This window comes from Canis lupus, chromosome 36 (genome assembly GCF_011100685.1).
Source record: "Canis lupus familiaris isolate Mischka breed German Shepherd chromosome 36, alternate assembly UU_Cfam_GSD_1.0, whole genome shotgun sequence".
NCBI classification, from domain to species: domain Eukaryota; kingdom Metazoa; phylum Chordata; class Mammalia; order Carnivora; family Canidae; genus Canis; species Canis lupus.
In genome coordinates, this window is record NC_049257.1 from 4,631,153 (window position 1) to 4,646,429 (window position 15,277).

The 15,277-nt window shown below is 37.6% G+C and overlaps 1 protein-coding gene across 13 annotated transcripts in view; it reads left to right on the top strand.

The window, feature by feature from the left end:
* Positions 1-15,277, top strand: part of PKP4 (plakophilin 4) — a 232,433-nt gene that overhangs the window by 61,381 nt on the left and 155,775 nt on the right. For 6 of the 13 annotated variants that reach the window (XM_038584576.1, XM_038584589.1, XM_038584575.1 and 3 more), the window contains one exon: positions 10,433-10,569. In XM_038584576.1, coding sequence (XP_038440504.1) covers positions 10,438-10,569 — 132 coding nt within the window. In that variant the 5' untranslated portion in view covers positions 10,433-10,437. Of the gene's footprint in view, positions 1-10,431; positions 10,570-10,689; positions 10,787-15,277 lie in introns of those variants that run through there. The other 7 variants (XM_038584579.1, XM_038584583.1, XM_038584582.1 and 4 more) reach the window with 2 other exon arrangements.

Below are 15,277 nucleotides of genomic sequence, written 5' to 3' on the forward strand. Positions count from 1 at the left end.
AAGCTGCATTTTATTGTAATTGCTTTTTCATTTGTCTTCCCTTTTATGCTGTAAATTGGATTGGAGGTCAGGGTCTTACTCATCATTAAACTCGTCAATAACATCTAGCTTATAGTGTAGTACATAATAAATGGAAGATCAGTAATACTTTAAATTATATCTTATAATTCGGCATGAAAATTTTAATTTTTTAATCTTATGATTCTTAAAAATAATGTAAGTTAAATATTTTCCCCTGCCCTCATTAATGGCTGTATTAGTTTCACTTGCTCATCATGTAATAACAAGTCATCTTAAATCTCTGTGGCTTAGACAATGGTTTTTTTAAATTTCTCACAAGTCTTGGTTGGCAGGGAGGTTCTTCTGCTGATCTTGCCTGGGCTCACTCATGCAGTAAGCTGGAGACTTGGTCAGGGCAAGGCTTTCCAAGATGACCTGGGTTACATGTTCTCAGGTATTGGCCATAAGGGCTGGGAGTGCTGAGCCTCTGTCTCCATGGCATCTCTTAATCCTGAGCTCTTTCACAGCATAGTGATTTCAAGATTCCAGAAGAAGCTGCAAGGTCTTTTAAACCTCAAAGGTTGCACAAGATCTACATTGGCCACATTTTGTGAGTCCCAGGAGGCCAGCCCCACATTCAAGTGTTGAGCAGTGGTTCTTCCTCTTCCTTAGGGGAGCAGCAAAGGCACACTCACCTGCTATGTGTTTCTTCTCACTAGGTTAAATAAGAACATCAGTACAATTTGATTTTCTTCAGCTTCTCACCCCTCTCATGTTGATATCATGGGGAGTTTATTTAGACTTTAATCTTCATTTGTCTGAATTACTTGCTTAGCACTGTTTGTTGTGTTCTAATCCTTCTATTATATATGTTATTTGGTTGCAGAACTTCTTTTAAAGATTGTTGAAGCCAAACTTTCCCTAGTACCAGTACTATTACTAGTAGATAAACATAACCTTGGACTAGTCTCAAGTCTCCAAATGTCTTTTACCTTTTTCATCTTTTTTTCTTATTTTTTAAATTTTTGAATTATTTTGATCATTCTTATGCAATACCTTTTTTCTAAAGTAATCCTTCCACCCACTTGGGACTCAACTCACAACCCCAAGATTAAGAGTCACATGCTCAATAGACTGAGCCAGTCAGGCACCCCTCTTATGAAATACTCTTTAAAAAAAAAAAATTATTTATTTATTTTAGAGAGAGAGAATGCACCTGTTTGCACCTGCTTGCACCTGCTCATGCTTTAGGGGAAGAGGGAGAGGGAGAGAGAAACTCAAGTGGACTCTATTCAGGTCTTGATCTTACAACCTGAACTGAAACCAAGAGTCCTACGCCTAACTGAGCCACCAAGGCACCCCAGAAATATTCTTTATAGAAAAAAAATTGTTCTGCTATTTATTTCATTGATTGAGATTTTTTATTTATGTCATAACTTTTTTATTTCAAGGTCTCTGGCTGTTTCTCCTTCATGCACACAGCTTTCAATTTAAAAACAGCATTGTTCAGGGGCACCTGGGTGGCTCGGTCAGTTAAGTGTCCAGCTCTTGATTTCAACTCAGGTCATTATCTGAGGATTGTGAGATCGAGCCCAATTGTGGAGCCTGCTTAAGATTCTCTCTTCTTGGGACACCTGGGTGACTCAGCTGTTGAGCGTCTGCCTTCACCCCAGGGCATGATCCTGGTCCAGGGATTGAGTCCCACATCAGGCTTCTTGCATGGAGCCTGCTTCTCCCTCTGCGTGTGTCTCTGCCTCTCTCTCTCTCTCTCTGTGTCTCTCATGAATGAATAAATAAAATCTTTAGAAAAAAAAAAAAAAAGATTCTCTCTCCCTTTCCCACTGCACCCCACCCCCGCAATAAATAAATAAGTAAAGCTTCGTCTAATGTTATTTCTACATACTCCACTTTTCTTGCTTAGAGAATCAGTCCCTTTCAGACATCAGTAGTTGACCAGGGCCCTACTCTTTCTGGATCGACTTCTTTGCCTGTAGCAACTGTTTGAACATGTACAGGACAAGGGCAGACCAGCCAGCTGCACTAGTTCTACTCTTGATCATCTGATCTTGACCCTGACTGAAGAACCTAGAATCTGGTATCTGAGTAGCCTGAGCCTGCATCCTGCCCCCCGCCCCGTGTGCTCCAAAGCAGGCCCTCTTCTGTTTGGTACTATGGGGGTTTTTTTGTTGTTTTTTTGTTTTTTGTTTTTTTGGTGCTATGGTTTTTTACCATAGGTTTACAGTCTTATTTTTCTGACTTCACACTAAAGCCATTTTCTAAATTTCTAGACTGATTTTCTTATCTTGAAAAATGCCTTTTCTGTAATTTTGTGGTGTTTTGAGTTGGAAAAGAGAAGAAATGTGTGCTCATCATGCCTTTTGATCCAGTCATCACACCTCAGCTTTATTCTTTTTTAAGGATTTTATTTATTTATTTATGAGAGACACAGAGAGGCAGAGACATAGGCAGAGGGAGGAACAGAGGGAGAAGCAGGCTCCCCACAGGGAGCATGATGCAAGACTTGATCCCTGGACCCTGGGATCAAGACCTGAGCCAAAGACAGACACTCAACCACTGAGCCACTCAGGCATCCCTCTTTTTATTAACTCTTAACATTCCAGGCTTCTCCTTTTTCCTCATCTGTGTGTTGTAACCAATCCCAGATCCTACAAGGTGAGCCTGTAGAACTTTCCAAAAAGAGATTTCCATTTCTCCTTCTTTGCTGTTTGTAACAAATAAGATACTTTTGGGATTTATTAACAGTTTTTCAGTGTTTCCCTATGTTACAGGAACCATGTCCACACTTTGCACACTCCAAGGAGCATCATTCATATAGAATACAATGTGAACTGCTGCCTATAGGTATGAACAGAGTTGACCCTGATGTTACATATTAACTGTGGGTTTTGTTCTCAGAAACTATTAGTGAATGGTAAATGGGGTTGCAGATATTTTATTTTGTGATGTAAGCCCCTTTTTTATTGAAATAAATACCTTCAAGACACTTATGAGTTATAAAATTTAGTGTAGGTTTTTTTAGTGTAGTTTTATAACCAGAAGTAAACCATAGTATTTAAGCTGTTATACACTATTGCATCCTATTTATAAATACTCAAGTTTTTCTATTTATAGATCACATCTAATAATAATTTATCGGGGATCCCTGGGTGGTTCAGCTGTTTAGCACCTGCCTTTGGTCCAGGGCATGATCCTGGAGTCCCGGGGTCGAGTCCCACATTGGGCTCCCTGCATGGAGCCTGCTTCTCCCTCTGCCTGTGTCTCTGCCTCTCTCTCTCGCTCTGTGTCTCTCATGAATAAATAAATAAAATCTTAAAAAAAAAAGAATTTATCATGTTCTGCATTTATATTTTTCCTTTTTCATGAGAAAAACTATAGAAGAGTGCAAAAAATGCATATACAGCTAAAAAACATTAAAAACCAAAAATATCCATTGATAATTACCCATACCAGTCCAGCACTCCAAAAGTTCTTAGTGTCCCCTCTGAAATCTCCCCACAGAGGAGATTCTACTCCTTGTAGAAGTAACCACTCCTCTGACACTCCTCTGACTTTTTTTTTTAATGACTATTAAATGACTTTAATAGTCATTTCCCTGGTGCCTACAAATGCATCCTTAATAAAGTTTTATCTTGCCTATTTTTTAAACTTTACTGACCTGGAATTCTACTGTTTGTATTCTTTTGTGACTTCCTTTATTCAACAATATTCTTGTGAGAGTCATTCTTGTTGTATAGTGCTGTTGTTTACTTGTGTTGTTATGGATGAAACACGATGTGTGACTGCACAATTTATTTACCCATTTTACTGTTAATTGTCATATAGCTTGTTTGTGTTTCAGAGCTTCCACAGAGTGCTGCCATGACCTTATTTCTGTGACTCTCCAGATGTTTGTGTGCGGGAATGTCTCTAATCGGGACTGGAATTACTGGCCTATAGAATATATTTATCAGGAGCTTAACTAGGTATAGGTAGATGTCAAAATGTATTCCCAAGTGATGGCTCCTTTACATACCGATCAGCAGCCTATGATATTTACCAGTGTTCTATATCTTCACCAAAATTTGGTATTGAAAAATGTTTTGTCATTCTGAGGTTTGTTTCATTGATATCTCATTGTAGTATGGATTTGCATTTTTCTAGTTACTAGTTGTCTAGTTTTGGCCATCTAGATATCCTCACCTCTGAAAAGCCTATTTACACCTTTTGCATTTTTTTTTATATCAGGTTATCTTGCACTGATCTTTTGGTTGTAAAAATAAATCCAGAAGCCAAAACACTTAACTGCTATATATAGTTTATTCTCTAGAATTACTATGCTGTTTGGCATATATATCTCTTCTAAACAAATTCTTGCCAAGAAGTTTAAATTTTTTGGATGAACTGTCTGATTAGAAGTTTAGTATGTAACTATCTGTAAGCTTCCTAAAGAGTTGCAGATTTTAGAAATGCTTCTTACTTCTAGGATATTTTAAAACTCTAACTGTGAAAAGTTCATCTAGTACTCCTTTTAGAATTCTAGAATAGATTCCATATGGTCCTGAAGGTGTTTAACTTCTGAAGCATATTCCTGATTTCCCAGTACCTCATTCTTCTATAGTTCCAGTTTTGTTATAAGTAAAGCAAAGAAACTTGTCTTTGTTACATAGGATGCTCAGTGATTTTTTTTCTGTTTATTGTTAGAGTATTTTGTTCATCTAATGCTTATTCAAAAATATTTATTATCCTATATTATTAATATCTTAGTTTAAATCAAATTTGAATATTTGTGCATTTTGAAATGGTTGTCCTTAGTCATCCATAGCATTTTCTGAGTGTTGAAAATGAAGTCATGAGATATGTTATAGTTCAAAACACTATGCAAAAGAGAGAAAAAAAATATATGGATTCCAGTTTATATCACTGGATAAAATGAAACAAAGTATATTTAGTATACTTTGGCCAAAAAATCGTCAGTAAGGACAATAGAAATGAGTAAATAGAGGAAAATACAGTATGTAGTTGATCTTGTATCCCAGAGAGATTTATCACAGAGATAATTTTGTGGATTGGTATCATCTGTGGTAAAAGTGATTATAGATACTGAGTCATAGGTTTTGTGCATGTACATTACATGCATAGCTGTTTGTTGCATCCATACCCTGCATTTATTACATCCACAGCCTCAAGATTCAGTATTCACTCTTGAATGTATATGGCCTGCAACCTTGGGCAGGACAATTTCCCGTTATTCAGTGATAGTTCACTCTAAGATTGAGATACACACACATACACAATTATACTACAGTTGCACATAAAAACTTCTTTGTCTTCAATAAAGATTATAGTGAAAGTACATAGTCTGCCTTCCAAAAAGTATTTTTACAAGGCACAAAAGAATGCAGTTCAACAGAATGATAAAAATAGACCTGGGCAAAGAGGAAATTTAGTATAAGTAAAGCCTGGGATGAAATGAGAAGATACTTGTAAGAGTTGGTCATATATTCATCTCAGCTTTGTATAGCCAAACAGAGAAACAGCACTAAGATTTCTGCTGTCCATGATGCCTTCAGGAAAAGCACAGCTTCCTAAGCTCCAGGTGCCTTTTTACAGATAGCGGTGATATGATAGACAGCATTATGAAAACTGAAGAACACTCACATCAATTCAGAATGTAGAAATTGTCTTATCTTAGTGTCTGCCTCAGACGCTTGAATGTTTGCTTCAAAAGGAAAGACCTTCCTGAACTTGCTTTCACTGTTCCAACCTTTAATTTTAATTAAAAAGAATACAACCATTAGCCAAATTTGATTAAAAGTATAAAGACAGTAATAATAAAAGCAAATACGAGTTTGTTACAAAACTGTTAGTTTTTGATCTATAGCTCTTTGGATCAGAACCTAAAATGTCTAACTTTGTTTGTTAATAGCAGTCCAGTAGAAGTTTATAGACATCTGCTTGTCTGCATAGTCCTTCTCTTCTTGAGGTCAAACTTACTCTTCTTGTTCCATTAACCGCCCTTCCTGTGTCCCCCCCCCCCCCATCCCACCTCCCATTAAGGTCTGAGCTCATAAGGAGTAGGAGGTGTCATTCATTTTGTCCCCATTCCTGTGACTGATAGAAATAACTGAATCCCTTCACCATCCTGCTCATCCCCTCCTGAAGGGATACATTTGTATCTGTTCCTGTATGTGTACATCTGTAACTGGATGTGGACATGTCCCAAGGAGCCTGAAGATGAGGTGTACACTCACACGTCCCTCTCTCCTATCATCTTAAGTACCGATAACAATACAGTATAAAATCACCTTGACTTAGGGGCAGCTTTGTCTCCTGCATGGTTCACTCATTCTGCTCTTAACCTGAAGTGCCTAAATCTTTTCCCCAGTGTGCTGCTAAGCTAACCTCAATATAAGACCCCACATTTATTCCTGTTGTTTTTATCTCATAGAGGCAGCTCATTACAGCAGTATAGCAATGTTTTTTATATTTTAATTTATTATATGAATTCAATATTCATTGTCATTGAAGAATTTGAGCATGCCTTTGTATTCTTTACATTATAGCTAAAGTTTTTGGTTAAGATTGGGTCAAGATCAGAGTTCTCTGGCATTACATTGGAAACCTTTATAGAATGATCTGTTTCCTTCAGCTATTTACAGACTGTGAGAGTCAGCAGTTGCCCTGTACCAGACCCATTTCTCCGCTGATTATAATATCATGGGGACTTCTACTATACACGCCTCACTGGAGTCTAGACACACTGCATTTCCATGGTTACGCTGCCAAAGACAGAAATTAGAACAGCTTAACGTGACTTTTCTTTGGTGTGCCCCTTTCTGGTTCTCACAGATCATCTCTTGGATAAAATCCTTATAAGAATCTCACCTAAGATCTATGTCTAGCTCTCTAGTTTCTGATGTGAAGAGAGTCTACTTTCTTCTTTTCAAAAACAGCAGTGGCATTTTCCTGCTTCCAGTTTCCTGGCACCTCTATCATTCCCTGTGATTCTCCAGAGAGCCCCCCAAATGGTTCAGTTTTCTAAGGTCCGTGGAATGTGATTGTCCAGATCAGGCAAGCTGAGGTCATTGAAGGAAGCATAAGGCCTTATTTCTCATGGTCCCTTTGCTATATAAGCACTCATTGTTTTTTGGTGTTTTATTTTGTTTTTTTCCTTTGCTAATGGGAAATAGCAAAATCCTGTGACTCTAGTTTTAGCTTGATTCCTATGACTCCTTAAATTGTTATGAGGACTACAAGAAAGTGGCTAGAAGACCTTACTAAGTTTAGAACTTGTCAGTACTGTGACATCCCTCCTCTGCCCATTGTTGGTTATGTTATTTGAGGGCTGTTCCAAGAAATGAGGGGCTGCGAAGTGTCTCACCCTCAGGCATGCATGGGCACCGTGGTCATTCTTCAGCCCAGCAGTGTTAGCAATTGTCTGCAATGCCTTTCAGTCTTTGAGGAATCAGAGAATAAAAAACATCATCCCTGCCTATGAAAATCTCTCCTGCCAGGTACTAGTTTCTTTTACAAATTCCTAAGTGCTTCACAGCCTCTACCTGTCAACTTTGGTGGTGTTATACCATCGCTTGCATCTTGCTGTACATGGCCCTGATCTGATTGATATTTTGCTGCCTCAGCTAGATGATGAGGCACTAACGGTCAGTGACTCTGCTTTATGCCCACACCTCTTATCCCCCTGCACATTATGCGGGCAGAGTGGTATTCGGAAAATGGTCATCTGATATTGATCCTGGACAGTAGGAATCATCAAAATAACATTGTGAAATTAAAGTGTGGTATACCTACAGTGATGTAATAGAATTACAATAATACAATTATATATTTCAGTAAAGCTCCTCCTATTTATATAAAGAATTAATAATTACTTCCCCAGTGATATTTGTATTTTCTCCTTTTCTCAAATTCTTTTTGTTCACTGAATTTATGTTTCTCTTTTCCTTACACATTGGTATTTCATGATATTATACTCTTGACATTTAAAATTTTTGATTCTTGGCATTATTTGTTTCACTGTTGCGTAGTAACATTTTTGTTCTTTGCCACCATCTGCTTATTTTAAGGTGTGTAGTTTTTCAGTGGCATAGAATACTTTCATATCTTTACTTGCCTTAAATATTAATCTAGGATTTTTATGTGAGGCATTTTTTTTCTTCACAGACTTCATCTCGTTTCTAGTGAGCACCCAATAAATTAAAAAATGGTACATTTTATTCGGTTGATGATATTTTAAGTATATTTTATATCTCAGTAAGCTTACCACATAATACTGAAAAATAAAGATTCCCATAAAATCCTTCCATTTTGTTGTAGAAAGTATTAGTAAGCCCTTTTTTAAGGGGGAAAGTAGGACTCAACAAAGTGGTAACTTGTTTTGGGGCACTTAGGTTTTGATCCTAGACCCACTTATCTAAGACTAAATGAAGTTCCTCTTCTACTCATACCTTCTCCTTGCAGGTGAGCTCCATCTAAGCTTGGGTACCATAAAAATGAAAAATAGAGAATTCATGTGCTAGAATAGGTATATGGGCTCTTAATGAAGCTGGCATTAGGGAAAATGTACAAATTCATCATGTTCACTGCCCATTTTGGACTATTAATATGCAAGAATATAGCAACTACTGTTAGAAGCCTGGAACCTAAACCCTCCTTCACTAATGTGAAAGTCAGAAGAGTGAGGATGATAGATGGAGAGAGGTCCGGTGGTATACATATCTTCCCCTGTCTTACAGATGGTGATTTTAGAAATAGCAAGCTGATACTGAAATTTAGGAGAATGGGGGGAAAATCCTCAGATCATACTATGGAATTGAACATTGTAGAAGTTGATTTTAAAAAATCAAAATATAACTATAGAGTAATAGGAGAAAACTATGAAGAACATCAAGAATAGTATTTATGATCTGATATATCCATATGTGAGTATACAGAGTAACACATTGAACAAATAAGGTCTCATAAGCATCATAGCACGTGGTGAGATTAGCTTGATGACTGCAGTGAGACAGGGAGAAGTTGGTCAGTCCTTCATTTGTATATTCATTTATTCAGCAAACATGGATTGAATACCTATTACATATGCCAGGCACTAGGCTAGTCTCATAGATGATAGACTGCTCTCAAGGAAACAAACTGCTGTGTAAACTAGTTATTAAAATATTTACAAAAAAAAATATTTACAACATCTTAGGTAGGAATCTTTTCCCAATCTTCCAAATTTATGAAAAGTCCATATCAGGTCACTGGTCTAGCAGACACACCATTCTCGGTGTGTTATCTTAGGAGAGGCGCTCTATTACTTGCTTAGGACTCATTCGTCTTTCACAAGTTGCAGGCCTGAAAAATAGACCCTCTTTTTAAACACCATCTCCATAGCCATTGTCATTTTTGGGTAATCAGATTCTTCTAAGGAAACCACGTTAGCTATAATACTCCATCAAAGATATCCTTATTCTGGTTATTAATGCCTTCCGTTTCTTTTAAATACAGGAGACTTTTGTTTATTTTCAAGCCCAAGTTTTAAACCTTTTTTTCCCTGTTGCATAAGCCTCTTCTGTAACTGGTAAAGCCTTTGTGTATTTGTAAACGTCCTCTTGTATGTATACTTTACAAACTGGCCCCTGTTGCAGTCTAGAGGATTTATTATTATTTGTTTCATGATATGATCATATTTACTTACTGTTTTTTTTTTAAGATTTTATTTATTTATTCTTGGGAGACACACAGAGAGGCAGAGACACAGGCAGAGGGAGAAGCAGGCTCCAAGCAGGTCCCCCACAAGGAGCCTGATGTGGGACTCTATTCCAGGACCCCGGGATCACGCCCTGAGCCAAAGGCAGACACTCAACTGCTGAGCCACCCAGGCATCCCTACTTACTTTTTTCGATTTAAAAAATCAGCAAATCAACAAGCTTCTAATGGCTTTCTTGTCCTTGGTACATTTTTAACTAAGAGCCTTCCCCCACAACACTTTTATGTCATTTTTTTGCTATGATGTTGTTCATACATTTTCTTAGTATGTATTTTATTATTACTATTACTATTATTATCATTTCAGTGTTTAATCATACTAGCTGTATGTTTGGTCTTAGATGTTATATTTTAAAAATCAGATAGCTAGGATACCTGGGTGGCTCAGTAGTTGAGAGTCTCCCTTTGGCTCAGCGCATGATCCTGGGGTCAGGGATCGAGTCTCACATCAGGCTCCTTGTGGGGAACCTGCTTCTCCCTCTGCCTGTGTCTCTCATGAAGAAATAAATAAAATCCTTAAAAAAAAAAAATCAGATTGCTGTGAGGAGTTGTGTGTGTAGAAGTGTAGTATTTCCTAGGAGCCATCTGCAGATCCTGTCCCTGTCTGTTCCTGCATAGGAGCCCAGGAGCAGGTGTTAACTCTTTGCCTGCTTGTTTGCAGGAGGAATGCCCGCTCCCGAGCAGGCCTCACTGGTGGAGGAGGGGCAACCGCAGACCTGCCAGGAAGCTGCCTCCACTGGCCCAGGCATGGAACCCGAGACCACAGCCACCACTATTCTAGCTTCCGTGAAGGAGCAGGTACCTCCTCTTAGTGGAATGTGCAATCAATTATTTCTTCAATGCCTTTAAAAATTAATCTTTGGTTGTGTTTTAAATTTGTCTAACGTCCTTGATGCCTTCACGTTTTTTAATTATAAGGTGTTTACATCCCTGAGTACATTGGGATGACTGGCACGTAGAGCCGCTCCAGGTGCCAGTCAGAATCGGAACATGCAGGATACTTGTGCGTCTGCAAGTAAGGACAATATCGATGGTGATTGGTGTCTCTGTCTCTCCCACATTGCAGAGTGTGTGCATGCACGCAAGCCTTGTAAAGCATATTTTACACTGCTGACTTCTCTATCAGGACTCTGGCAACTTGAGGCCTGTAGTATCTTAGAGATGTTGAACATTTTAACATTGTAACATAGGTATTCTGTAGGGTTGTCTCTGTGATTTTTGGATAAAGGCTGTATTTGTTGTGTTTGTCTGAATCAAAATATATTCATTTTGTGAGCTAGTGTTCTAAAACTTGTCAAACTGTGCCAGTTTGCTTCAATGTCATGTTTATGTTGACTTTTCTTAAGGTACTTAATACCTTGTATCCTTCACATACAAGTAGCCTTCTAAATTAGATCTTATCAGTTGTGCTGAGAGAAATTGGAATGCCTGAATTTAATTTCTTTAGACTTAAAAGCTTAATAAGGTGAATGTAAGTTTAAAGCTCCAGGGATAGTTTTCTTTTCTGCCCCCTCCCTCAAAAACAAAACCAAACAAATGAAGAGGTGTTCTATGAGAGTTTTTCTGTTGGAAATAAGTTAATAATACATTTTTTTTGACCTTATGATTAAACCACTGGTTCTTTTTTTCTCAAGAATTACAAACTTAAGTGTATATTTGCTGGAATATCCTTTCAGAAATCAGTATCAGCAATTCAGATGACTAATGATGAGAGTAAAGAAATATTTCATACCTCATTATTCTACTGTTTGCTGTAACTTAAAGCTAAACATGCAGAATAAAAAAATACTCCAGAATGATATTTGACATTAGAGCTATGTTTTCAAGAAAAATTATTTCATAGCTTACTCTAATAGCAAGATATATTTTCCTTCCCCCACTGAAACTTGAAGTTTCCAAAACATTCCACAAACTAAAAATTTGAGAAAACACACAAAAAAATTATAGTCAGGATTGTTTTCGTTTTCTACCAAATTATAGATTATCCAAGCTTTTCTCACCTCTGAGGTGAGAAAATGAGGAAGAAAGGACTCTTTTCTTACTGTACTTCATAGTTGTAGAGATTTGACCCAAGGAGCTGTAAAATGAGACTGATTTATTTGGAGCTCTTAGCATATTTTGCATTTTAGTGAAACATGATGGTAAATTTATCAAAATGCCCAGAACTGACGTAAAGCTAGAAACTGTGTTCAGTAAACACAGCTACAGGAACTTTGCATTTGTACCTTGAAACCAGATGATACCTTACATGTTGAAGAAAATTGGAAAACTATCATGATTTTGGCACTGGAATTCCTTGACAGTCTCAAATGACTTCAACATTCTGTCTTTTGGGATAAATAGTGTTCTGAATGAGTATGTGCTGGGAAATAGCATGAAAGGTTCCTGTTTCTGAAGATAGCCTAAAGAATGCAGGTATTTGATATTTATGAGAATTACCATATATATCCCAAATTATTTAGTTAGTGGGAGGATAAACTCTACTCTGATACTCCTGTTCTAAGAATTTGAATCCATTAATATGTTTGCAGTTTTCATGCTTAATTTCTTTTAAAATTGTTTATCAGTGCTCAGTACTAAGCATTTCGTTTAACCCAAGACACCATATCCATCTCTTGTTCCAAAATAGTCACCTGATTTTAAATAGCCAACTTGAGCTTCTGTAGAACTTTTGTGCTGCCATGCAAGATCCTCTAATTTCTTTATAGTTGGGGTAGAAATTTCCTTTTTTGGGGGGGAGGAGGGGGTAGAAATTTCGTAGGGCTTTCCTGAAATGGCACTCCCTATCATCTGCCCAATGAGACAGCACAGAAAAGTCAGGAATAAAAAGCTAGTTAGTATTCACCTTATATATTTGATTTGAAAATAATCAGAATGTGACATTCTTAATTGTATTAGGCCCAAGTGAAATAGTTAATGTCCTTGATCATGTCTTATGTCAAAAGAATAATCTTCTGGGTGGGATATATAATTTTTTTTTAAGTTTCACTACAATCTAATGTTCACAGCCATGGAGTGAAAACATGAACTGCTCTGACCTCAAAGAAAAGACCTTGTTTGATGGCAGCCATGTCTCAGGAAGGATGTTTTATTGGGGTGCAGAAAGAAGAGACGTTTAGTGCAACTGAGTAGATAGCCTGGGTTCCTATCCTGCACGTACTACTTTCTGTGTAATCTTAGGAAGATTACTTAACCTCTCTGTTCCTTCGTTTCTCATCCATCTGTAAATTGGTGACAATGGTAGTTATTGAGGATATTAAATTAACCATTATAAAATGCTTACAGTGATGATTGACACTTAGTAAATGCTCACAGTAAAGGTTAATGTTATTATTTTTTTTAAGATTTTATTTATTTATTCATAAGAGACACAGAGAGAGAGGCAGAAACATAGGCAGAGAAGCAGGCTCCCTCCAGGCTCCCTCCCAATCCAAGACTCATTCCTAGGCCCCAGGATCATGATCTGAGCCGAAGGCAGACGCTCAACCACTGAGCCACCCAAGTGCCCCCCAAAGGTCTAATATTACTATTTTAATCGGCATTTCTACCTAAGAAGAAAAGGCTTCTCTTAGGAGGAACTGGTATTTTTGTTTTTAAGTATATATGGGGATTCCGTGAGCCTTCTTTGGACATTGATATGAAGATAAAACAACTTTGTCAAGGTTGAGCTATGTTTATGCTATGACAGTATTTTAATTCTACATGGCATTCAACTTTCAAACCTTCACCTTGCTGGTCTCACAAATTAGAACAGTTTTATGTATGTATTATAAGAAATCAAGCATGTAAAAATAAATTTCACCAGCATGCTGATTTAGTGCAACCCAAACATGATGTCAAAGCACTTAAAGAATTGGAAAATAATGTCTTTTAACACACACCTGAATTTTGAGAGGAAAAGTTTGGGTTCTTCTTGAGTAAAGCAGTCTCATTAGCAAAGCATTAGTCTGTTAATATCTGAAATTGGATTTTGGGTGTCAAACCACAATTATATCTTACTCTACTAGGCCACACTTTCCTTAGGATCCCAAAGACAGAAGCTGTTCCTTATTCCTTGACAAAATGTTGACATTCACATTCTCTCTCTTTTGTAAAGTGATAACCTTCTATGTTGATGTTAGTTACTTAAGTGCATACCTGCCCAGTGACAGAAAAAAATCCTTGCTCTTTGGCAGATAGAAAGAAGGAGCCTACTTGTGTTCGAGCATTGTCTCTTTGTGAAGCCACTTGTACCCCAGCTGAAGTCAGATCTCTTCTCCTCTTTAGCACTTTATAACAGTGCTTTGACTCTTATTGTATGCTCCCTTGGATTATATGATCAGCTACCTGATGACAGAGCCATGTTTCATACATTGTTTCATGCATATGTTACAGGCTTCTCCTCTAGAGCCTTTAATAATATTAGACTTGCAATAAACGATTGCTCAGGAAGGGTGTGGATGAATAATACTGGCTCTCAGGTTACTTCGTAACCAACCTAACTGTTTTGTGAAGATAATAGGACCTGTAGCCACATTCATAGAACATTACTGAGCAAGAGGAGCTCACAGATAGCACTGAGAAATGGAGCTACTCAGCCATATATTCTTATCCTTAAGACAATTTGAATGGAATGTATCCATATTGACCTAGGAATTAAATCTGATCTCTACATGGAGCAAACTAAAATTTTATTTGCTATTAGTTGTCAAATAATGACATAGATGTTATGAATTTCACCTCCCATCTGTCCAACTTAGCTGAAAATTAAGTGTGCAGAAAGGAGGACGTGGTTTATCTTGGTGATGTCACAAAATATCCACCAGCATAATATTTACCAAGTGATAGAAGTAACCCCTGAGGAAATCTCTTCAAGGATCATGCTTTAAGAGAACTAAAAATCATCCCATGGGAATAACAAAATAATGTGATCTTTGAATTCAAATCTGAAATTACATGAAGTGCCAATTAAACATAAGCCACTACTTGGCTATAATCAGAATCAGCATTGGTCAGGTTCTCCTGTTCAGCTCAATTCCAAATAAAGATCCAGGAGTCCATGATGAATACAGATATTGGAAACAAGAAATATTTTTGTGTATCGCAATAGTTTTCAAGTATCTGGCCAATTTAAGAATGGTCTGGGATCCCTGGGTGGCGCAGGGGTTTGGCGCCTGCCTTTGGCCCAAGGCGCGATCCTGGAGACCTGGGATCGAATCCCACATCAGACTCCCGGTGCATGGAGCCTGCTTCTCCCTCTGCCTGCGTCTCTGCCTCTCTCTCTTTCTCTCTCTGTGACTATCATAAATAAATAAACATTTAAAAAAAAAAAATAAGAATGGTCTGTGCCTAGCTTAGTATCTTACATGTAGTAAGACAAAGAAATACGGCCAAATGTGCCCTCAAAGGGCCCTGCTTCCTTTGAAATCCTTAGACTTAAATGATTGAGTTCTCCTTGAAGTGGTTGGTAAATATTTGGATGCAGTAGAATTGGAATTTGATAAGACACTGGCTACTCATCCAGAGC